A 24712-nucleotide genomic window follows, 5' to 3' on the forward strand; every position below is an offset into this window, starting at 1 on the left:
TGTGAGAGCAATCCATGACACTAAAAACGACTCTATAGCCTAGCCTGCCCAGTCTACAACAGGGGTGCAAAAGTCATTAAAGATCCATGACTTGTTTATTTTAATGAAAGTTAGGTGATCTACACTTTCAGGGGAAAACCGGATGCGGTTATCCATCAGGACACCACCAGCAGCACCAGAGGTGTAACTAGGGTTTTGGTTCAGGTGGAGTGAAACTTCTGAGTGGACCCCTAACCAGGTAACCTTAAACACAACTGGGTGATGCACCCTAATAGTGGATGTAGGAGAACCTCAACAGATGACTGCACTGATACTGAAAATAATCTCTACATAAAGACCAACAGATATTACCGCCATATGGTCAGTGGTAGATACCAGTCCTAAGGAACATATAAGAGACCACAGCACAGCTACAGAAAATGACATACAGCTGACGTTCTTTCTGATGGAGTCGTTCACTTTTCACGTCTTTTCCCTCTGGCCCAGACCGACATGACAACTTCTCTAGCCAGGACTCGGCTGCAGAAATTACAACAAAGACACAATTCACGACTCACATTTTCAGCAATCTCCCCAATGGGACTATTCACAACCTGCACAATCTCCTCATCCTGCTGATACCCCAATGCTGAGCCGCTGCTGCCTATGTGTCCCTATTACTGCACCTGCTGTGTGGTTCTCTGTACCCTCTAAATTCTAAAGCAACTCTCTAGAATATAGTAATGCCGGGTGCAAATGCCCTAGAAAACAGTGCCCTGCTCCGAGCTCCCGCACTTCTATGGACAGCGGATGCAGAGTAGTGACGTCATCGCGCCCACTGTCAGTGTCTGCATCAGGGACTTCAAATGCTGACAGGGGGATGATGAGAGAGTGAGCGTAACGTTCCCTCTCTCATCAATGTGTTTAGCTGTATGCTGTGCACGCCGATACAGTTACAGTAGCCTAGCTTTGGTTGGCCCCCTCAAAGCACGGGGCTTGGGGCGACCGCCCCCTCTCTCCCCCCAGTAGCTACGCTACTAAGCAGTGCAGCAGATACCTTCTAAAAGAACACTGGCTGCCAGGCATGACAAAACCGCGAAGGCGTGAAAGGCGAGATCAGGCCACGCTTCTATTTTTGAAGACCAAAATGTTAAAGGGTCCAACCCCCCTATGACATTAATAATGACTTCCAGATAATCCTGCACCATCCTCTCCAGTTGTTCACAATATTTAAGACTTGTCCTCTCTTCTGCTGGTGCACGGACTGGTCCAAAAAATGTGTGAAAAGACTAACAGAAATTGCTTATTCCACTTACACTGCTGCTGCTGCCAATGTTATTGCGATGACGCCTTGATGTACCCGGAGTTGGATGTCTAGGCCTTTGATGCACACTGTGTGCCTCTCTATTTTCTTGGGGAAAACCAGTCTTAAGATTGTCCACAAACATTTCGATACTCCAGCTTATGCCCATCCCTTTCCAGTACTATTTGTAAGCCTAAGAATGCGGGCATCATGTTGAAGATAGGGCAGCAAGAAGGTGCTCATGTGTCGGGCACATCCACGAGATCTAGCTTAATGGTGTGTTGGTGCCATTGTAACACACAAGGTTGCTTCCTCTGTCTCCTTCCCCCAACTACGGACAACAAAGAGTGGATCATTATCCTCTTCATCTCCTGACTGTTGCACATCCATCACCACATCCTCCTCTATTTGTTCCTCAGCTCCTGCACCTTCATAAACAATTTGTCTAGTACCCCGAGCCCCCCTCGATTGCCGTAAGCCACCCTCTTATGGCACTCTACTGTGCGACAACAGTCCGGAAATGTGAGATATTGTCATCCCTTCCACATCCTCCTATGCTTGCTCCTCTTCCTCTAGGACCACCCCCCTCACGCAGACTATTGAAAGTGAGCTCCAGCATGTCGATGACTGGAATACTGATGCTGATGACGGCATCAATCATCAGCGCTAATCATCTAAGTAGCTATTTCAAAACTGTGCAGAAGGGTGCAGAGGTCCTTCTTCTGTTCCAACTCTGCAAGCGTGATTTGCACCACATTCATACTGTGTTGGCACAGGCAATGAAAAAGGTCATATTGCACCAGGGCTCGTCGCTGCTGCCACAGTTGCTGCAACATGTGCAGAGTGGAATTCCATTACGTCATGGCATCGCAAATCAAACGATTTACCAGGTAGTCTTAAAGACCTAAATGGGCCTTGTAGCTGCACCCCAATATTAGGCCTAATGATTTTTAAGTGGAATCAGCCTTCTGATTTGCCGCTGGAACACAGTTTTAGCACAAATGATTTGGAGTAGCAAATGGGGCTTCTGGAGACAACCACACAGTTTTTGCACAATCTTTTGAAATTTTGAGATCTTCCTTCTGCTTTGGGTCCATACACCTTGTGAAGGCTTATGCTGACCCAAGAATTTTGCAGCTGGTGTATCAACATGATTAATTAATTGTTACCTTGTATTTTAGGTTCCATTTTGAGAGTTATCAACAGCTGCAGGCCATGATGTTCGCCATAGAGGAGATTAACAAAGACCCGGATACTCTGCACAATGTCACACTGGGCTTCCAAGCTTATGATTCCTGTGATGTCCTACATCTGGACTTAGGAAGCTCATTGCAAGTGTTAACAGGAACCAAATTAGCCATCCCCAACTACAGATGTACTCCAGAAATCCCTCTTACTGCAGTTATTGGTCCAGCTGTCTCAACTCATTCGATTCTCCTCGCACATATTCTGGGGCTCTATAGGTATCCACAGGTAACACCTTAATTTATCAAGTTTTCTAATATAGAGATACAACTTTTTTAGCTAATTTGAACTAAACTAAAGCATTATAGTAGTTATATTCTTGTACATAGGGAACAGTATTATAGTAGTTATATTCTTGTACATAGGAGCAGTATTATAGTAGTTATATTCTTGTACATAGGAGCAGTATTATAGTAGTTATATTCTTGTACATAGGGGGCAGTATTATAGTAGTTATATTCTTGTACATAGGAGCAGTATTATAGTAGTTATATTCTTGTACATAGGAGCAGTATTATAGTAGTTATATTCTTGTACATAGGGGGCAGTATTATAGTAGTTATATTCTTGTACATAGGAGCAGTATTATAGTAGTTATATTCTTGTACATAGGGGGCAGTATTATAGTAGTTATATTCTTGTACATAGGAGCAGTATTATAGTAGTTATATTCTTGTACATAGGGGGCAGTATTATAGTAGTTATATTATATCTTGTACATAGGAGCAGTATTATAGTAGTTATATTCTTGTACATAGGGGGCAGTATTATAGTAGTTATATTCTTCACAAAACTCAAGATAAAAAGCCGACGGCACCGCTGTTACCGTGTGACTTCAAATGATGTGCGGCATACAGAAGCCCAGCAGCTGGGAATCTCGGGTGTCAGACCTGGAAACAGTCAATCCTGGGAATCCATGCAAAGAGAAAAGGTCGCACTCATCGAGATCGAAGTTTCACTGATTTATTGACATATCATGAACATGTCAATTCGGGGGAGTGACATAAGGAGTGCAAGAAAGGCTGACAACGGCCGTTCCACGCTGCTCGAGCGCTTCAACGGGACCCGTTGGAGCGCTCGAGCAGCGCGAAACGGCCGTTGTCAGCCTTTATTGCACTCCTTATGTCACTCCCCCGAATTGACATGTTCATGATATTTCAATAAATCAGTGAAACTTCGATCTCGATGAGTGCGACCTTTTCTCTTTGCATGGGTAGTTATATTCTTGTACATAGGGGGCAGTATTATGGTACTTATATTCTTGTACACAGGGAGCAGTATTATAGCAGTTATATTTATGTACATAGGGGCAGTATTCTAGTAGTTATATTCTTGTATATAGGGGCAGTATTATAGCAGTTATATTTATGTACATAGGAGCAGTATTATAGTAGTTATATTCTTGTACATAGGAGCAGTATTATAGTAGTTATATTCTTGTACATAGGAGCAGTATTATAGTAGTTATATTCTTGTACATAGGATCAGTATTATAGTAGTTATATTCTTGTACATAGGGGGCAGTATTATAGTAGTTATATTCTTGTACATAGGGAGCAGTATTATAGTAGTTATATTCTTGTACATAGGAGCAGTATTATAGTAGTTATATTCTTGTACATAGGAGCAGTATTATAGTAGTTATATTCTTGTACATAGGGGGCAGTATTATAGTAGTTATATTCTTGTACATAGGGAGCAGTATTATAGTAGTTATATTCTTGTACATAGGAGCAGTATTATAGTAGTTATATTCTTGTACATAGGGGCAGTATTATAGTAGTTATATTCTTGTACATAGGGAGCAGTATTATAGTAGTTATATTCTTGTACATAGGGGGCAGTATTATAGTAGTTATATTCTTGTACATAGGGAGCAGTATTGTAGTAGTTATATTCTTGTACATAGGGGGCAGTATTATAGTAGTTATATTCTTGTACATAGGAGCAGTATTATAGTAGTTATATTCTTGTACATAGGGGGCAGTATTATATTAGTTATATTCTTGTACATAGGAGCAGTTTTATAGTAGTTATATTCTTGTACATAGGGGGCAGTATTATAGTAGTTATATTCTTGTACATAGGGAGCAGTATTATACTAGTTATATTCTTGTACATAGGAGCAGTATTATAGTAGTTATATTCTTGTACATAGGAGCAGTATTATAGTAGTTGTATTCTTGTACATAGGAGCAGTATTATTGTAGTTGTATTCTTGTACATAGGGGGCAGTATTATAGTAGTTATATTCTTGTACATAGGAGCAGTATTATAGTAGTTGTATTCTTGTACATAGGAGCAGTATTATAGTAGTTATATTCTTGTACATAGGGGGCAGAATTATAGTAGTTATATTCTTGTACATAGGGGGCAGTATTATAGTAGTTATATTCTTGTACATAGGGGGCAGTATTATAGTAGTTATATTCTTGTACATAGGAGCAGTATTATAGTAGTTAGTTTCTTGTAGATAGGGGCAGTATTATAGTAGTTATATTCTTGTAGATAGGGGCAGTATTATAGTAGCTATATTCTTGTACATAGGAGCAGTATTATAGTAGTTATATTCTTGTACATAGGGGGCAGTATTATAGTAGTTATATTCTTGTAAATAGGGGCAGTATTATAGTAGTTATATTCTTGTACATAGGGGCAGTATTATAGTAGTTATATTCTTGCACATATGGGGCAGTATTATTGTAGTTATATTCTTTTACATAGGGGACAGTATTATAGTAGTTATAATCTTGTACATAGGGGCAGTATTATAGTAGTTATATTCTTGTACATAGGGGACAGTATTATAGTAATTATATTTTGTTCATAGGAGCAGTATTATAGTAGTTATATTCTTGTACATAGGGACAGTATTATAGTAGTTATGTTCTTGTACATAGGGGGCAGTATTATAGTAGTTATAGTCTTGCACATAGGAGCAGTATTTCTAGTAGTTATATTCTTGTACATAGGAGCAGTATTATAGTGGTTATATTCTTGTACATAGGGGCAGTATTATAGTAGTTATATTCTTGTACATAGGGGCAGTATTATAGTAGTTATATTCTTGTACATAGGAGCAGTATTATAGTAGTTATATTCTTGCACATAGGGGGCAATTTTTATTAAAAACCAAACATAAATACAATTATAACAAAACAAAAATCATCCAGTATTACAAAACACAAACCACTTAGGTAATATATACACAGCACTGCATAATCAGATCATATTCATAAATAAATTAAAGTGTCCACACCTGGCGATGGAAAAAGAAAGTTAGAGAATAGTGTTGAGCATTCCGATACCGCAAGTATCGGGTATCGGCCGATATTAGCTGTATCGGAATTCCGATACTTAGTTCCGATACTTTTTTCATATCGAATACCGGAATCGGAAGTTCCCATAATGCTAGGAGCCCGCTCAATTTGATTCAGCCAATGGGGATCCTCAGAAGTGTGGGCATATCCTGTTAGGCATGTAGGCATGTTAACTACTGGCATGGCTGTGATTGGCTGCTGAAATGATGTCATGATGCACTATAAAAAGCGCTGCAGCCGCCATTTCTGGTCACTCTGCTGTGAATTCAGTTAGGGACAGGCTGCTGTTGAAGACTGTGAGGGACAGTTAGAAATAGCGATTCCACAAAACATATAGTGCTTAACCCAGGCTACATAAACCACCACTGTAGCTTGCTTTTCCCTAGCAGTGCTGTTTTCACAGCTGTCTGCAAGGGCTGTGTGAGTGCAGACCCACGCTGTATAGTGTGTCCTGCAGGCACATCTGCTTGTAGGCCGCCCAGCGTGTGTCTCTGCCTCATACACATTTTTCTTTTATTGCTGCTTTTTTTTTCTCCTGTATAGTGTGCTTCCATACGTATCCATATACGTTGGTTGCAAACACTAAAGGAGTGGACAGCGGAGCCTTTCAGCAGCCTTTCAGTGCTATAGCCCATTTCTCTGCACTGTTTTTGGCTGTCTGATAGGTCTCTCTGTGTGTGAGTGCAGCTCACGTTGCAGTGTGTTCTACAGCCACCGCTAGCTGTAGTCCGCTCAGCGTGCGTCACTGCCTCATACATAGTCCTTTTTTTGCAGCTAATTTAGCCAGATTTTTGCTCCTATATTAGTGTGCTTTCAACCGCATCCATTGTCATTGGTTGGTTGCAAACACTATATAGGATTAGATAGAGGAGCCTTTTTGCTGGCTTGTGCCCTTCAGGGCCAGCCAGGCTAGTATCACCCTATTTTTTGGAGCCTCATCAATTGCATTGTAGGTTAGCTTCCTGCATTGTAATCGCTCCAAAAAGTTTGTGATACTATAGCTTTCAAACTTTGGTCACATCCTTTCCTTTCCCCCCACCCAAAAAAAAGGAAATAAAGTTCACCAAACACTCCACTTTACAGTTGTGTAGGCCACATTAGATCATATTAAAGTGTAGTACACACACTCTTAGCCAAATTAGTGTTTCTTATACAGGTTAGCAGGTGTTCAGGAATAAGAACTCTAAGCCCCCCTTTTTTACTTTTCTGCCTATCTTTATCAGTCTACCAAGATGAAGAAGGCAGGGAGTAAGGCACGTGGTCGTGGCCGTGGAGTTTCAGCAGGGAGAGGACGGGGGGATTCAGCAGGGAGAGGACGTGGGGATTCGGTATCTGCTGCGGCCACCAGTGACCCGGCATCCCCCACTTTTACCAGGCAACAGTCCTTCATGCACAGCTTTGTAGGACCTCGCCGTACCCCACTGCTGCGTGACGAACAAATTGAAGCCGTTGTCGGATGGATGGCAGCTAACGCATCCACTTCAATGACTTCCGCATCCTCCCAAGGCCAGAGCACTGAAGAGCAACCATCTGTCTCTTCACCACCTGCCAAATTGCCCAGGCAGTCTGAGAGCCCTGGACAGGAGCCATCTCAATCTTTACTTCTGTTCTCAGAATCTGTTGGCTTGGAAAGGGGTGGCCAGCCAAGCAGCATTCTAGAGCGTGAAGAAGAGGGAGTATGCAGTGATGCGCAACTGCTTTGTCCCTCTGAATCTGAAGAGGTGGGTGGGCCAGTGCCTATGGTCAGCACACCTCAGTATGCATCAGATGATGATGAGACTCAGTTGCCAATTTCTGGTGCGTACGGTGCTGGCGAGACAACCCAGGACCAGCCGGTGCTTGAAGAGGGGAGTGGAGATGATGAGGTCCTTGACCCATCATGGCGTCAGCCACAGGAAGGTGGTGGGAGCAGCTCTGAGGAAGAGATTCCCCGAATGGCCAAAAGAGGAGGGAGAGGGCGGGGGCAGACTTGGTTGCCTGTAGCCTCCACTTTGGCACCCGTGAGGAGCAATCCTCTTCCAAAACACAAAACAGGCGCTCCCAGGACTTGCAGTGCGTGGTCTTTTTTTGACACAGTTGCAGATGACATTTGCTTTGTCAAATGCAAGCTGTGTCATCAGAAAGTGAAATGAGGGAAAAATGTGACCAACCTCAATACCATAAATATGTGGAAACATGTGCGTACCATGCACGAGGTGGAGTTACACAGACACACTGAAGATGTAGGCCAACCTTCAGCAGCACCTACCACCTCTTCAGCTGGTGTTGGGGCCTCTTCCTTCAGCTCACACACAGCTGGTTCGGCTTCCTCACTGGAACGCCCTGGAAGAACCACTGCCACTGTTGTCCAGAGACCCAGTGAAATTCCACCCACTGAACCATGTTTGCAGTCATCAGCACACTCCCAGGCCACTCACCAGCAATCAGTAGCACAGGCATGGGAGAAAAAGCGGCCATACTCGGCAAACCATCCCCGAGCACTGGCTCTGAATGCTGGCATTGCCAAACTACTGGCCCTTGAGATGCTGTCATTCAGGCTGGTGGAGACTGACACCTTCCGGAACTTTATGTCATTGGCAGTTCCACAATACAATGTGCCCAGCCGCTTTTATTTCAGCAGGCAAGCTGTCCCTGCCCTGCAAAAGCATGTGGAGGGAAAAATTAAAAATGCGCTACTAAATGCCGTCAGTAGCAAGGTCCACCTGACCACCGATGCGTGGACCAGTAGCCATGGACAGGGACGATACCTTTCCCTCACTGCCCATTGGGTCAATGTTGTGGAGCCGGGTACAGATCTGGAGAGTGGCTCTGTACGTATTCTGCCAACTCCAAGGATTGCAGGAATGCAGTCTGTACATATTGAGTCCTCCTCCTACTCTAGATCCTCGGAATCAGCACTGCGTGAGCCTGTTAGGCCAGATATGAGCACAGGTGTGGCCAAACGTCAACAGGCCGTCCTTAAATTAATTTCTTTGGGGAATCGGAGCCACACAGCACAGGAGCTCTGGAATGCCATCAAGCGGGAGAGCGATGTGTGGTTTGTGCCAGCGAATCTCCAGCCAGGTTTGGTAATGAGTGACAATGGCCGAAATCTAGTGGCAGCTCTGGGCCTAGGCAACCTCACTCACATACCATGTCTGGCACACGTGCTCAATTTGGTCGTGCAGAGCTTTCTGAGGGACTATCCGGATCTTGATGCACTGCTGCACAAGGTTTGCCTAGAGTGTGCTCACTTGCGGCGTTCCAGCATGACAAGATTGCGAATTGCATCTCTGCAACGCCGATTCCGCCTGCCAGAACATCGCATCATATGTGACCTCCCCACCAGGTGGAATTCAACGTTACATATGTTGGAGCGGTTGTGTGAGCAGCAGGCAGCAGTAATGGAGTACCAGCTGCATCAGGCGCAAACAAGTCGCACTGTGCGCAGGACACACTTCACCACCACTGAGTGGCCCACTATGAGGGACATCTGCCAAGTTTTGCGTGCCTTCGATGACTCCACGCGGATGGCCAGTGCAGATGATGCACTAATCAGCATGACTTTCCCCCTCATCTGTCTGCTTCAAAAAACCTTACAAGCACTAAGTGAGGAGGTTTTTGAAGAGGTCGAGGATGAGCAGTCAGAAATGCCATCTGCTTCTGGCAAGTCTGCGCAACGTGCTTCCACACAAAGGCCCAGGCAGGGGACACTTAGTGAGGAGGATGACGAGGAGTCAATGGAGGAGGAGGAACACATATCTCCAGAGGAGGGAGGTACACAAGGCTCTAGTAGTCAGTGTGTACAGCGAGGGTGGGGTGATGCTGAGCAGGCAGAGATGCTGCCTCAAGCTGGGGACAGCGTTTCCGGTCCAGTTGGCAGTCTGCAGCACATGTTTGATTTCATGCTGCAGTGCTTGTTAAATGACTGCCGCATCGCCAACATTCTCCACACGGCTGATTATTGGGTGTACACCCTCCTAGATCCTCGCTACTGGGACAACTTACAAAGCCTCATACCACAGTTGAACCGGGAGCGAAAAATGCGGGAGTACCAAGAAACACTTGTGCAGGCCATCATGTTCTCCATTCCCCCCACAAGTGTTGCTGGTAGTGCTTTTCAAAGCAGCCATGTGGGTAGAGGCAGTGGAGGAAGCTCTGCACAAAGAGGTAGCAGAGGCAGTGCCGCAGGACAAGGCAAGGCCAGTATGGCCCAAATGTGGAAAAGTTTTGTGGGACAGCCACAAACGGCTACACCATCACAGACGGCTCCAGTCAGCAGGAGGCAACGTTTCCGTCAGATGGTGACAGACTACTTGTCGTGCCCTGTTAGTGTTCTCCCAGACGGCTCTTCCCCGTTGAAGTATTGGGTCTCTAAGCTGGATACATGGCCAGAGATTAGCCAGTATGCATTGGAGGTGCTGGCTTGCCCTGCTGCCAGTGTATTATCGGAACGTGTCTTTAGTGCTGCAGGTGGTGTGGTAACAGACCGTCACACGCGACTATCCGCCGATAATGTTGACCGGCTTACTTTTGTGAAAATGAACAAGGCCTGGATCTCACCTGAATTTGCCAGTCCTCTTCCAGAATAAATAATTGGCTGGCAACAGGATCCAGGTCTCCTGTTGTGTTCATGTTTCTATGACCTGAACTTTATTTCCTGGGCTACAGCAACGCCCGTTGTTGCTCAGAAGTGCTGTCCACACAGACAAAACACTCGCTCATGTGTAAGTGGGGTTTGGTAACGTCAGCTGATCCCCTGCTGTGTGTACGGCAAACTCTCCTGCTGCCTACAACTTCTGACTACCTCTGATTTAATATGTTCTCTGATTTGCCCTCTGTCTCCACTCTGTTTTGAGTATTTCCTCCGGCCTACAACACCGCCTGTTTCTGCTGTCAAGTGCCGTCTGCACAATCCACACTTGTTCCTGTGGTACCTGGGTCCTGTAACATCTGCTCATCTCCAGAGTTGAGCACGGCAATGTCTCCTGCTTTGTCTACATTCCCACTACTTGTAGTGGAAATGTGGACAGAGCAGGAGACATTGCCTGACTCAACTCTAGGGAGAAGCTGCTGTTACAGAACCCCAGTAACACAGGAATAAGTGTGGGTTGTGTAGACGGCATTTCAGAGCAGCAACTGGCGTGGTTGGAAGCCAGAGGAAATACTCGAAACAGAGTGAAGACAGAGGCCTAATTGGAGTACGTTGACAGTTAGTAGTAGTCTAGAAACAATGGCAAACTGCCACCAAGTAGGCCTCGGCCTACTACCTGATTTTCCCTGGGCTCCGACACCGCCAGTTGGTGCTCAGAAGTGCTGTCCGCACAGACAAAACACTCGCTCATGTGTAAGTGGGGTTCGGTAACGTCAGCTGATCCCCTGCTGTGTGTATGGCAAAGTGTCCTGCTCCCTCCACAGTCAAACAACCTCAGATTTACACCTGGCTCCAAGTAGGCCTCGGCCTACTACCTCATTTTCCCTGGGCTACAGCAACGCCCGTTGTTGCTCAGAAGTGCTGTCCGCACAGACAAAACACTCGCTCATGTGTAAGTGGGGTTCGGTAACGTCAGCTGATCCCCTGCTGTGTGTATGGCAAACTCTCCTGCTGCCTACAACTTCTGACTACCTCTGATTTAATATGTTCTCTGATTTGCCCTCTGTCTCCACTCTGTTTTGAGTATTTCCTCCGGCCTACAACACCGCCTGTTTCTGCTGTCAAGTGCCGTCTGCACAATCCACACTTGTTCCTGTGGTACCTGGGTCCTGTAACATCTGCTCATCTCCAGAGTTGAGCACGGCAATGTCTCCTGCTTTGTCTACATTCCCACTACTTGTAGTGGAAATGTGGACAGAGCAGGAGACATTGCCTGACTCACCTCTAGGGAGAAGCTGCTGTTACAGAACCCCAGTAACACAGGAACAAGTGTGGGTTGTGCAGACGGCATTTCAGAGCAGCAACTGGCATGGTTGGAAGCCAGAGGAAATACTCGAAACAGAGTGAAGACAGAGGCCTAATTGGAGTACGTTGACAGTTAGTAGTAGTCTAGAAACAATCGCAAACTGCCACCAAGTAGGCCTCGGCCTACTACCTGATTTTCCCTGGGCTCCAACACCGCCAGTTGGTGCTCAGAAGTGCTGTCCGCACAGACAAAACACTCGCTCATGTGTAAGTGGGGTTCGGTAACGTCAGCTGATCCCCTGCTGTGTGGAGGGCAAAGTGTCCTGCTCCCTCCACAGTCAAACAACCTCAGATTTACACCTGGCTCCAAGTAGGCCTCGGCCTACTACCTCATTTTCCCTGGGCTCCGACAACGCCAGTTGGTGCTCGGAAGTGCTGTCCGCACAGACAAAACACTCGCTCATGTGTAAGTGGGGTTCGGTAACGTCAGCTGATCCCCTGCTGTGTGGCCGGCAAACTGCTGCTGCCTCCAAATTTTAGCTACTTCAGATTTAAACATTCTCTGATTTGGCCTCTGTCTCCACTCTGTCTCTAGTATTTCCCCTGACCTCAAACACCGCCAGTTCCTGCTCACAGTTGCCGTCCACGCATTCCACACGTGTTCCTGTGTTACTGGGGTTCTGTTACGTCAGCAGATCCCCCAATATGTGTCCGGCACTGTCTCATGCGCTGTCCACCTTCCCACTGCAAACGGTGGGAAGGTGGACAGAGCAGGAGACAGTGGCAGACACACATCAGGGGATCTGCTGACATTACAGAACACCAGTAACACAGGAACATGTGTGGATTGGGCAGACGGCTACTGTACGCATAAACTGGTGGTGTTGGTGGTCACGTGAAATCCTGGAAACAGAGTGGAGACAGATGCCTAATTGGAGCACGTTGACAGCCTGTTGTAGCCTACAAACAATCTAAAACTGCCACCAAGGAGGCCTCGGCCTGCACCCTGGTTCTCCCTGGGCTCCAACAACGCTAGTTGGTGCTCGGAAGTGCTGTCCACACAGAAAAAGACACTTGTTCATGTGAAAGTGGGGGTCAGTAATGTCAGCTGATCCCCTGCTGTGTGGAGGGCAAACTGCTGCTGCCTCCAAATTCAAACAACATCTTATCTTAAACTGCATCCAAGTAGGCCTCAGCCTACAAAATGACTATCCCTGGGCTCCAACATCGTCAGTTGTTGCTCGGAAGTGCCGTCCACACAGAAAAACACACTCGTTCATGTGAAAGTGGGGTTCAGTAACGTCAGCTGATCCCCTGCTGTGTGGAGGGCAAACTGCTGCTGCCTCCAAATTGTAACTACTTCAGATTTAAACATTCTCTGATTTGGCCTCTGTCTCCACTCTGTCGCTAGTATTTCCCCTGACCTCCAACACCGCCAGTTCCTGCTCACAGTTGCCGTCCACGCATTCCACACTTGTTCCTGTGTTCCTGGTGTTCTGTAATGTGAGCTGATCCCCCAATGTGTGTCCGGCACTGTCTCCTGCGCTGTCCACCTTCCCACTGCAAGTGGTGGGAATGTGGACAGAGCAGGAGACATTGGCAGACAAACATCAGGGGATCTGCTGACATTACAGAACACCAATAACACAGGAACATGTGTGGATTGGGCAGACGGCTACTGTACGCATAAACTGGCGGTGTTGGTAGTCACGTGAAATCCTGGAAACAGAGTGGAGACAGATGCCTAATTGGAGCACGTTGACAGTCTGTTGTAGCCTACAAAAAATCTAAAACTGCCACCAAGTAGGCCTCGGCCTGCACCCTGGTTCTCCCTGGGCTCCAACAACGCTAGTTGGTGCTCAGAAGTGCTGTCCACACAGAAAAACACACTCGATCATGTGAAAGTGGGGGTCAGTAACGTCAGCTGATCCCCTGCTGTGTGGAGGGCAAAGTGTCCTGCTCTCTCCAAAGTCAAAATACCTCAGCTTTACACCTGGCTCCTAGTAGGCCTCGGCCTGCACCATGATTGTCCCTGGGTTCCAACAACGCTAGTTGGTGCTCGGAAGTGCTGTCCACACAGAAAAACACACTCGTTCATGTGAAAGTGGGGTTCGGTAACATCAGCTGATCCCCTGCTGTGTGGAGGGCAAAGTGTCCTGCTCCCTCCAAAGTCAAAATACCTCAGCTTTACACCTGGCTCCTAGTAGGCCTCGGCCTGCACCATGATTGTCCCTGGGTTCCAACAACGCTAGTTGGTGCTCGGAAGTGCTGTCCACACAGAAAAACACACTCGTTCATGTGAAAGTGGGGTTCGGTAACGTCAGCTGATCCCCTGCTGTGTGGAGAGCAAACTGCTGCTGCCTCCAAATTGTAACTACTTCAGATTTAAACATTCTCTGATTTGTCCTCTGTCTCCACTCTGTCTCTAGTATTTCCCCTGACCTCCAACACCGCCAGTTCCTGCTCACAGTTGCCGTCCACGCATTCCACACTTGTTCCTGTGTTCCTGGTGTTCTGTAACGTGAGCTGATCCCCCAATGTGTGTCCGGCACTGTCTCCTGCGCTGTCCACCTTCCCACTGCAAGTGGTGGGAATGTGGACAGAGCAGGAGACATTGGCAGACAAACATCAGGGGATCTGCTGACATTACAGAATCCCAGTAACACAGGAACACGTGTGGATTGGGCAGACGGCTACTGTACGCATAAACTGGCGGTGTTGGTAGTCACGTGAAATCCTGGAAACAGAGTGGAGACACATGCCTAATTGGAGCACGTTGACAGTCTGTTGTAGCCTACAAACAATCTAAAACTACCACCAAGTAGGCCTCGGCCTACACCATGATTGTCCCTGGGTTCCAACAACGCCAGTTGGTGCTCGGCAGTGTCTTTGGCACGGGGACTCCCTGTTGCCCAGCCTGGTTCCAGCACGCCTGCTGTTTCCGGGTAGTGTCAAGGTCACTATGCCACCAATCCGTTGTCCTGTCGTCTTGCGGCCGGGTTAGCCGACTCTACGGTGCCTGCAGTTTAGGTGACTCCTATGTGGGCTGCGGGAACTGGCACTGAAGGCTGGATCCGTAGTGCCAAAGGGACATGGACCCCCTGTAGGACTGTGGGTTTCGGTAACTGCGGCCGGCTTGCGGCCTGGTTACTTTGCTTTCAATGGGTACCTTCTGCTACCCACCCAGGTTCCAGCACTGTCTGCTGGTTCTCGCCAGAGCCTTTGGCCTAGGTGCCTCCATCTTGGTATCCGAGGTCCAGCCCCGTCAGCTGGTCCTTGGTAGTGCTTTTTAGCACAGGTACCTCCTGCCTAGTAACCGTGGTCCAGCACCGTCAGCTGTTCCTCGGTAGTGCCATTGGCTCTTGTAGCTTTTGCTACCCATCTGGGTTCCAGCACCGTCAGCTGGTTCTCGGCAGTGTCTTTGGCACGGGGACTCACTGTTGCCCAGCCTGGTTCCAGCACGCCTGCTGTTTCCGGGTAGTGTCAAGGTCACTATGCCACAATCCGTTGTCCTGTCGTCTTGCGGCCGGGTTAGCCGACTCTACGGTGCCTGCAGTTTAGGTGACTCCTATGTGGGCTGCGGGAACTGGCACTGAAGGCTGGATCCGTAGTGCCAATGGGACATGGACCCCCTGTAGGACTGTGGGTTTCGGTAACTGTGGCCGGCTTGCGGCCTGGCTACTTTGCTTTCAATGGGTACCTTCTGCTACCCACCCGGGTTCCAGCACTGTCTGCTGGTTCTCGCCAGAGCCTTTGGTCTAGGTGCCTCCATCTCGGTATCCGAGGTCCAGCACCGTCAGCTGGTCCTTGGTAGTGCTTTCTAGCACCTCTAGCACCTCTAGTACCTCCTGCCTAGTAACCGTGGTCCAGTACCGTCAGCTGTTCCTCGGTAGTGCCATTGGCTCTTGTAGCTTTTGCTACCCATCTGGGTTCCAGCACCGTCAGCTGGTTCTCGGCAGTGTCTTTGGCACGGGGACTCCCTGTTGCCCAGCCTGGTTCCAGCATGCTTGCTGTTTCCGGGTAGTGTCAAGGTCACTATGCCACCAATCCATTGTCCTGTCATCTTGCGGCCGGGTTAGCCGACTCTACGGTGCCTGCAGTTTAGGTGACTCCTATGTGGGCTGCGGGAACTGGCACTGAAGGCTGGATCCGTAGTGCCAATGGGACATGGACCCCCTGTAGGACTGTGGGTTTCGGTAACTGCGGCCGGCTTGCGGCCTGGCTACTTTGCTTTCAATGGGTACCTTCTGCTACCCACCTGGGTTCCAGCACTGTCTGCTGGTTCTCGCCAGAGCCTTTGGCCTAGGTGCCTCCATCTCGGTATCCGAGGTCCAGCACCGTCAGCTGGTCCTTGGTAGTTTTCTAGCACAGGTACCTCCTGCCTAGTAACCGTGGTCCAGCACCGTCAGTTGGTCTTCGGTAGTGCCATTGGCTCTTGTTCCTTCTGCTACCCATCCGGGTGCCAGCACTGTCTGCTGTTTCTCGCCACAGCCTTTGGCCTAGGTGCCTCCATCTCGGTATCCGAGGTCCAGCACCGTCAGCTGGTCCTTGGTAGTGCTTTTTAGCACAGGTACCTTCTGCTTAGTAACCGTGGTCCAGCACCGTCAGTTGGTCCTCGGTAGTGCCATTGGCTCTTGTTCCTTCTGCTACCCATCCGGGTGCCAGCACTGTCTGCTGGTTCTCGCCACAGCCTTTGGCCTAGGTGCCTCCATCTCGGTATCCGAGGTCCAGCACCGTCAGCTGGTCCTTGGTAGTGCTTTTTAGCACAACCTTCTGCTTAGTAACCGTGGTCCAGCACCGTCAGTTGGTCCTCGGTAGTGCCATTGGCTCTTGTTCCTTCTGCTACCCATCCGGGTGCCTGCACTGTCTGCTGGTTCTCGCCAGTTTCTCAGCCTTCTTGTACCTTCTGCTACATTTCCAAGATCAAGCTTTTTGAAATTGTCTTTGGTAATCCTTATTGATCTCCATGACGATGACCCTGATGATGACGACCCTGAAGACCACACCAAAGAAGACCAGAAATATGACCCTAAATAATAAGACCAAGAGGACAAAGAACATGAAGACAACCACCAAGATACAGAACAAAAGACAGAAGAACAAGAAGCAGAAGAAGCAAAAGCAGAAGAACAGAAAGCAGAAGAACATTAAGCATAAGACAAAAAATCAGCATAGAAGAAGTCAAAATTTTAAGCAGAAGAAGACTAAGCAGTAAATGGGGGTGAGTCCGTTCCTCCTCGTGGTGCCCCTGGAAAATGCCTGCTGCTGCAGGCCAAACTGAACGCGGACAAATCCTGTTGTAAATCTTTTGTGACAGGCAGAACGTAAGGTGTAATCTTATAACTTTTATAGATAAGTACTACAGGAATGCCTGTTACCATAAGAAAATGAAGAAAAAGAAGAATAGGAAGAAGATGAAGAAATAGCATGTGAAAATTAATAATAGCTGAATAAGAAGAATATGAAGAATGGAAAAAAAAAATTAATGGGAAGAAGGTGAAGAAGAAGAAGATGAATAATGTGAAGAAAAAGTTGATGAAAAAAATGCTACTGCTGCGGATCATGAAGGAGAAAGTGTGGGAGAAGTACAAAAGAAGGTGAAGAGCATGGAAGTTGTGAAACATACATATCTGACTAAATATAAAAAAGTTAACATAGTCAATATCTTTTTAACTCCGAACGTCTTGAAAAAAAAATTGGAATTAATGCTATGCCATGTGATTTGAATAAACCACCATGCCTTTAATGTCTCCTCCACCTCCCACAATACATTCTACATGATTCTTATTTGTTTTCAATTATGTAGAATTAGCCAACAAGGAAATAAAGGCCTTTTTTTAATTCCGATACCGGAAGTCCCATTGACTTGAATGGGACTTCCGGTATCGGAATCGGCGATACCCGATATTTTTTTCGTATCGGGCGATACCATCCGATACGATATTTTTGGGTATCGAACGGTATCGCTCAACACTATTAGAGAAAAAAAAAAAAAAAACTATCATATTTTTCTAACTGAATTTTACGTTTCTCCATAACGTTGTGTTTCTTGGACTCCTTCCAACTTCCAGTGATTTTATCCACCAGAGTTCTGAGATAACCTGATTGGCGGCAGCGGTGTGATCGAACAGCTCATTGTGCAGTGACACCCGGGTTCTCATGTGCCAGTGAGAGTATTTGATGACACTGATTATAATGTACATCGTCTCTCTGTTGATGATGCTAACAGTGGAGGGGACACCACAGATTATGTCGGGATACTTTAGGGTCCGCAGTCTGGGGATTTTTAGATTATCTGACACTTCCTCCCAGATCTTCCTCCCTCCCCAGCAATCACATATAAAGTGTTCCATAGTTTCCTCCTGCTGACAACCAAGGGGACACTTCCGATCAGATACACACAGATGTTTCAGGTTCCCTCTGACAAAGAGCCGACTATGCAGTGAAAGCCAAGTGACATCAAACAGTTTAGAAGGAAGTAGTCTCCCATTTAGGAACCTAAGGCTTTCCTGCAGGGTGGTGGTGACACAATCTCTCAGGGCCAGTGGAGAGTAGAAGAAAGTCCTACATATACGAGCATACAGGTCTCTTCTCGTACTGTTCTCAATGTAAGACTTCTCCAGTTCCCACCTCCTAACACAGTTCAGACCATAGTCCAGATACTGGGGGAGGTGGTCACCTGTCCATCTCCTCCTCTTGAGACTGCCGCCTCGCACCCATGATTCTGCAAAAGGCAATATCCAGTACCTGATACTATTTACCCACAGGGAGCTACTGTTTGAGTCCATGTTCCCAAAATTCACCTTTAGAAACAAGGAGTCAAAGAAAACCCTTGGATTCAACATATCCAGCCCACCCTCTCTCCGCCGTAGGTACGTTATTCCCCTCTTTATTAGGTTCAACCTATTCCCCCACAAGAGCTGGAAGAACAGGCTGAAGAGCCTCGCTGAGAAAGATTCTGGCAAAGGGAAAATGACAGAGACATACAATTAAACGGGGACCAAGTAGGTCTTCAACATTGTGACCCTTTCTCTGTAGGTCAGCCTCCAGTTCTTCCAACGCTGAACCTTTGCATTTCTGGTTTCCAATTTCTCCTCCCAATTTAGTGTGGCATTATCATCCCTCCCAAATTTAACCCCTAGGATCTTAATATGGGTGGAGGCTTTGGAAAACTGCGACAGATCAAAGCTGGGCTCACTATCTAATGTCCACAGAGCTTGACTCTTTTCAAGGTTGACCAGAGACCCGGAGGCCTCTGAGTAGCTTCTGATGGACGCAGATAACATCTGCACCTCACGAGGATTGGAGATCACTAGCATCACATCATCCGCATAGGCAACAACATTCAGAGGCGGGCAGTGGGGGACCGGCACCCCCTGAAAATCGCACTCCTGCAGTGACCTCAGAAACGGGTCTAGGGCAAAAACATAAAGGGGGTGGACTCATTGGGCAGCCCTGTCTCACCCCCGCCTCAACTCTAAAAGTGTCACCCTGCCAACCATTAATCAGAGGAAAGCTCACCGCCTCTCTGTACAACGTCTTCAGCCAATCCACAAATTGTCCCGGAATACTGTACTTTGACAAAGTGGCCCACAGATAGTCAAGATCAACCCTGTCAAAGGCTTTAGCCTGTTCCAGGCTAACAACATATCTCCCACACCGCAGAGCTTTACATCTCTCAAACATCTCTCGTATCGAGATGACTGTTCCAGAGATGTTCCGCCCTTTTACTATGCCAAACTGAGAGCCTGCCAACAGTGCCGGGGACAAACAGACTAATCTAGAAAATAGGATCTTTGCTAGAATCTTCCTGTCCACATTCAAGAGGGCAATCGGCCTCCAGTTCTTGATGTCACTCGGCTCTTTACCTTTATACAGCAGAATTAATGAGGACACTCTCATAGATGGAGGCATCAGGTGATTTTCTAGACAATTTCTGTACACATCCACGAGAATTGGAGCCAGGAGGTCTCTCAATTTCTTATAAAATTCTGCTGTTATGCCATCTGGACCTGGTGCCTTCTTCAGATGCAACTTATCAATGGCCTCCTTAACTTCCTCCACCGTTAATTCTGCTGTCAAAGGAGAAAAGACCAGATCATTAGTATCAGGCACTGGAGTTGCCTCCAAGAATTGCGCCATCTTATCTTTATCCAAAACTTTCCTCTGAAACAAGTCAGTATAGTAAGATCTCACCTCCTCCAGGATACTCTCCTGTCAATCCTGCAATACACCCTGGGAGTCAATGAGACCAGTGACCATTTTTTTGGCCACCCTCTCCCTGCAATTCTCAAAGGGATCAGGGGCCCCTAAGGACCCATAATTCCGTTCAAGAACCAGGGAGGTATACCTGCTATACTGATACTGCTTTATCTCAGATTTCAGCCGGTCGATCTTCACTTTGTCATCCCTGCCCGCCTAATACAGTGACTCCAATTCTTTGCGCAGCTTTAGGTACTGGCTGTACTTATTCCTCCCTTTATTAATTGACAGTCTCTTTAAGAGGGATCTGATATCCTCCTTGACGTCCTCCCACCAGTTGGTCATGTTGTCATAGAAATCAACCCTGTCTAGATGAAGCAGGATAAGGGAGTGAACACGTCTCTGAACATAGGCATCATCCAGGAGACTGGAATTCAGCTTCCACAACCCTCTACCAATGTCCGGACAGTTAGAGGTCCCCAAAGAGAAGCACAATGTAAGGTGATCAGAGTAAGGGACGACCTTCTCACCCAGGACGCCGACAGCCTCAGTAGGACTGACAAAAGCAAAACCTATCCTACTGCTCCTGTTGGAACATGAATACGTGAATTTTGGCTGTCGATCACCCTGTGTGAAACCGTCAGTCAGTCCTGCCTGCATTATGACGTTATGTAGGACCTTACCGTCCCTGGTTACTGTCCTGCCTGAGGAGCTGTCACTTGATGTCAGTATGGCATTAAAGTCCCCCGCCATCACCACTGGAAGAGAAGTGAAGAGGTAAGGCTTGACGTCATTAAACAGCTGGATCCTGTCAGTCACCGTCTGTGGCCCATAGATGTTAATTAGCCGGAGTCGCCTATCATGGATAGTGACTTCCAGAACCAGACATCTTCACATGACCACCTCCGTCATCCTATGCACAGTCACAACATTGGTGTTAAACAGGACAGCAACCCCGGCGTAAGGCTCCACAGTCAGTGACCAGAAAGAAGGACCGGACCGCCATTCCCTCTCAGCCTCTCTCATAAGCCCCAGAGATGTCAGTCGTGTCTCCTGCAGGAAGATGACATCTGTGCCCAGATATGTGAGATGTTCATACACCGCGCGTCTCGTCCTTCTCAGCTTAATGCTATTCACATTACTCGAGGTCACTGTCAATAAGAACCCCGCCATCACAACACAATATAGAAGGAGCAGAGTAACAGCCATCATCATGAGTCAGAGATGTTCTGTCCACCACCGGTGTCCATGTCAGACTCTACCTGAGGGTCTATAGATAAGGGCTTCTGCTTTGGCGGGGGATGGTCCTCTATGTCCCTGTCACACTCAGCATCAACTTTCCTCAACTCTTCCTCATAATCGTCTCCATTGGAGTCAGATAAAACTCCATACTTGTTGGTCACAACCATCACTCCTGCAGAATTCTGAACCTTCTTACTAGCACTCTGACCAGTGTCATATTCTGCCTCAGGTTTACGGGAGGATGTGTTCTTTTTCTTCCTTATATTTTGATTAATGCTTCAGTCATCAGACACAGACAGTGATGCTGAAGGGGGGGCTATCTGAGGCTGCTGGACCTGATGGACGACCTCCATGTTCCCCTCTGCACCCTGCTTCTCTGGTGCTGCCTGAGTGGACTCTTGGTGGGCATCTGAGCTGGTCAGCATATCTCCTGACATTAAATCCTCCTCCCCATGTGTCCCTACCATCACATCCTCATCCTCCTGAGCCTCTGCCCCTGCCATCACTAACTCATCAGGGAAGACTCTGCAGATGTTGTGCCAGGCATCTGGACAGTCCTTGTGAGGGTGGCCCATCTTATCACTGAGGTAGCACAAACAGTCTCACGTATACTGTCCTGCTCCTGTGTGGGGCACTCTGGGACCTGTGGTGCCACTGCTGGAGTCTGAAGTGTATGCTCCTGTTCACACTGAGCTGCCTGCTGCTGCAGCTGTTTTCCCTCCTGGAAGCAGAAGCGGGCAGCCTGTAACACTGGCCGTGTCCGCTGCTGGGGGGTCCCGTCCTGAACATCAGGGGTCCTGGCCTCTACAGCACAGTCCTGCTTATAGGAGGCGAACCGCTCCCGGTTCCTGTAGGTCTCTGCCAGGAGCCCCATGCTCTCCAGCACAGATTCAGTGTCCTGCACAACACTCGCCAGCTGTACACCCAGTGTGTTCAGTCTCGGGTCATACGCATCATTACTGGCAGGATTATTTGTCTTTAGACTATAGATGAAGTCTACCACCATTTGCAGTGCTTTTTTTTGCTGCTGTAACTCACCCAGTTTTCGTACAAGTCCCGGTATCTCATCCACTAGCTGCAGCTCGGGTGCACGCGCCGGCCCCACAGGTTTAGTCTTGACCACAGGTACAGGGGTTTTGAACACAGTCTTGTGCCATTCCACCACGGATGGTTTTGTGGCTCCTTGGCTGGATGCAGGCTCCGCAGCAGGTTTATTGCAGCCACCTGATTGGGACCGTGTGTGTCCTGAGCACGCCATACTGCCATGCTGCTGTAGGTTTTCCTGCATTGTCTGCCTTTCCAAAGACGTCTGTCTCTGCCTGGGAGCAGGAGAAGTGATCTGCACAACTGGGGCTGATCTCACCTGTGCACCTGGCAGCTGCTTACCGACTGGGGAGCTACAAGACTTCACATTCAGCTGGATTCCATCACTCACTGACACTTTTCCTTCTGGCTTCTTTGCTGGAGCTGGAGAAGGTTTTCCTCCCAAAACTTTACTCACAGCTTTTTCCTCCTTCATAGAACTGCTGCATCCTTGGCTCGCTGCATTCACTGATCTGACAGTGGCTTTGGGATTAACATTCCCATTGGTAGAAGCCTGGGAGGCTTGTCGCAGTGTAGGCCGGGAAGCCTGGGCCTTGTCTGGGAAGCTTCCCCGCCCAGGGTGGCCCCTCCCCAGGCTTGCTCCAGACATAAGGAGATCCACAAAACACAACTTCACAGCTAGGAGGCAGTATTATAGTAGTTATATTCTTGTACATAGGGGCAGTATTATAGCAGTTATATTCTTGTACATAGGGGCAATATTATAGTAGTTATATTCTTGTACATATGGGGCAGTATTATAGTAGTTATATTCTTGTACATAGGAGCAGTATTATAGTAGTTATATTCTTGTACATAGGGAGCAGTATTATAGTAGTTATATTCTTGTACATAGGAGCAGTATTATAGTAGTTATAGTCAGTGAGCAAGGTCCTGGAGGGTCAGTGTTGGGAGGTTCTGGGAGAGGAATCAGATCCCTGGAACACGTGATATGACCTTGGATCTGGTGAAGCCGGTGTGTTGGGAGACCCTGGGAGGAGGGTCGGCTCCCCGAATAGCACCCGGTGTGCCCTGTGTGTTGGACGGTCTCAGGCGGAGACGGTATGTCCTGAATAGCGCACAGACTGGATACGTGAGTTTTTGGAGTTTTTTCGTGCATGTGTTTTTTGTTTTTTTCCTCTGAAAAACCTGAAGGTGCTTGCTGTGGCTCAGTGGGGTCACGAAGATCTCGCAGCACAGGGACCTGGTGTTTTTCCTTTTTTGGGATCTCCTCTTTCAGCATTGGTAGGAAACGCTGTCTGTCTACACCATCCTGCTGCAGCTTTACTGCATATGACTAAGCGGATAGAGTAGTTGTGGCTTTACACAACTATTAAGGGTGAGTACCCTGTATATTTCTTTATACCCATTATACCTGCACTGGTAAGGCCCTATGGGCGCGCTTTTGTGGTTTCTTTTATCTTCAAGGGTGACAAGCGGCTTCCGGTAACCCGGCGGGGTTACGAAGGGGACAAGCGGCTTCCGGTGGATCGGCGGGTCCACGAAGACGGCGCAGCAGGAGCTGCAGTGACACCAGCAGCTGTGTGTGAACAGCAGCCGATGGTGCCGGTGATCGGTGACAGTAGGAGCTATGGTGGTGCCAACAAAGACTTGTGTGGTATCGTAAGAGACACAAACTGTGTGGTGTGAACTGTGGTCTGAGAAGACCAGTATAACAGACATGGGGAGATCCCGAAAGGGGATGGAGTCCCAAAAGGGGGTGGTGACCCAAATCGGGGTAGTAGCACAAAAGGGGGTGGAGTCCCAAATTGGCACGGTAACCCAAAAAGGGGTGGAGTCACGGGAGGGGGCGGCAACCCAAAGTGGGGTGGTGGTCCAGAAAGGGGCCAAGTTTGAAGAAATGACAGCACTAGATGACTCAGTGGGTATGTCTGGAGTACCGCAGTGTGTGTATGACTTGGTCAGAAGGTGGGATATCCTTTCCGGATAGTGACGATGGGCCGCAGGTGTGTACCGTGATGCTGCATCGGGAAGGAGTCCCTGGTAGGCTGGACTCAAAGAGTCAGGTGACTCTCACAGGAACGCCGCTCGTTTTAGCTCTGACCGAGAAAAACGTCAGAGTTCGCTGCCTCCACGGGGTCATCGTGAATTATAAGGTGGACAGAGTCCTAATTGAGATGACAAAGGGGGAGTGCCAAGGTGGTAGTATGCCACCAAACTTAGTGCATACCTTTGAGAGGCGCCGGGACTTTGTCATGTTTAAAGATGTGGGGCAGGAGGATAGAGACATTTCTACTGTAGGGCTAGCAGACACTGAGACGCTGACGCCTCCTAACATGGACAGGCCAGACGTAAGGGCGACCGGAGAAAGAATTGCATCAGACGAATTTACTGACCTGACGTCACCTGAAGCGTTCCACAGTGTGAATGAGAATGGTGTGGTAAACAAAAAGAGCGGAGCTGACACACGGATAGAGAGTGTCTTGGGGGTTCACCGTA

General features: G+C 47.8%; 1 protein-coding gene across 1 annotated transcript in view; it reads left to right on the top strand.

The window, feature by feature from the left end:
* Positions 1-24712, top strand: part of LOC141049878 (extracellular calcium-sensing receptor-like) — a 52017-nt gene that overhangs the window by 1119 nt on the left and 26186 nt on the right. The window contains exon 2 of the mRNA XM_073546718.1: positions 2464-2755. Within this exon, the coding sequence (XP_073402819.1) occupies positions 2464-2755 (292 nt within the window). The remainder of the gene's footprint in view (positions 1-2463; positions 2756-24712) is intronic.

This window comes from Dendrobates tinctorius, unplaced genomic scaffold, assembly GCF_039654945.1.
Source record: "Dendrobates tinctorius isolate UK_male_01 unplaced genomic scaffold, ASM3965494v1 ptg000151l, whole genome shotgun sequence".
Lineage (NCBI taxonomy): Eukaryota > Metazoa > Chordata > Amphibia > Anura > Dendrobatidae > Dendrobates > Dendrobates tinctorius.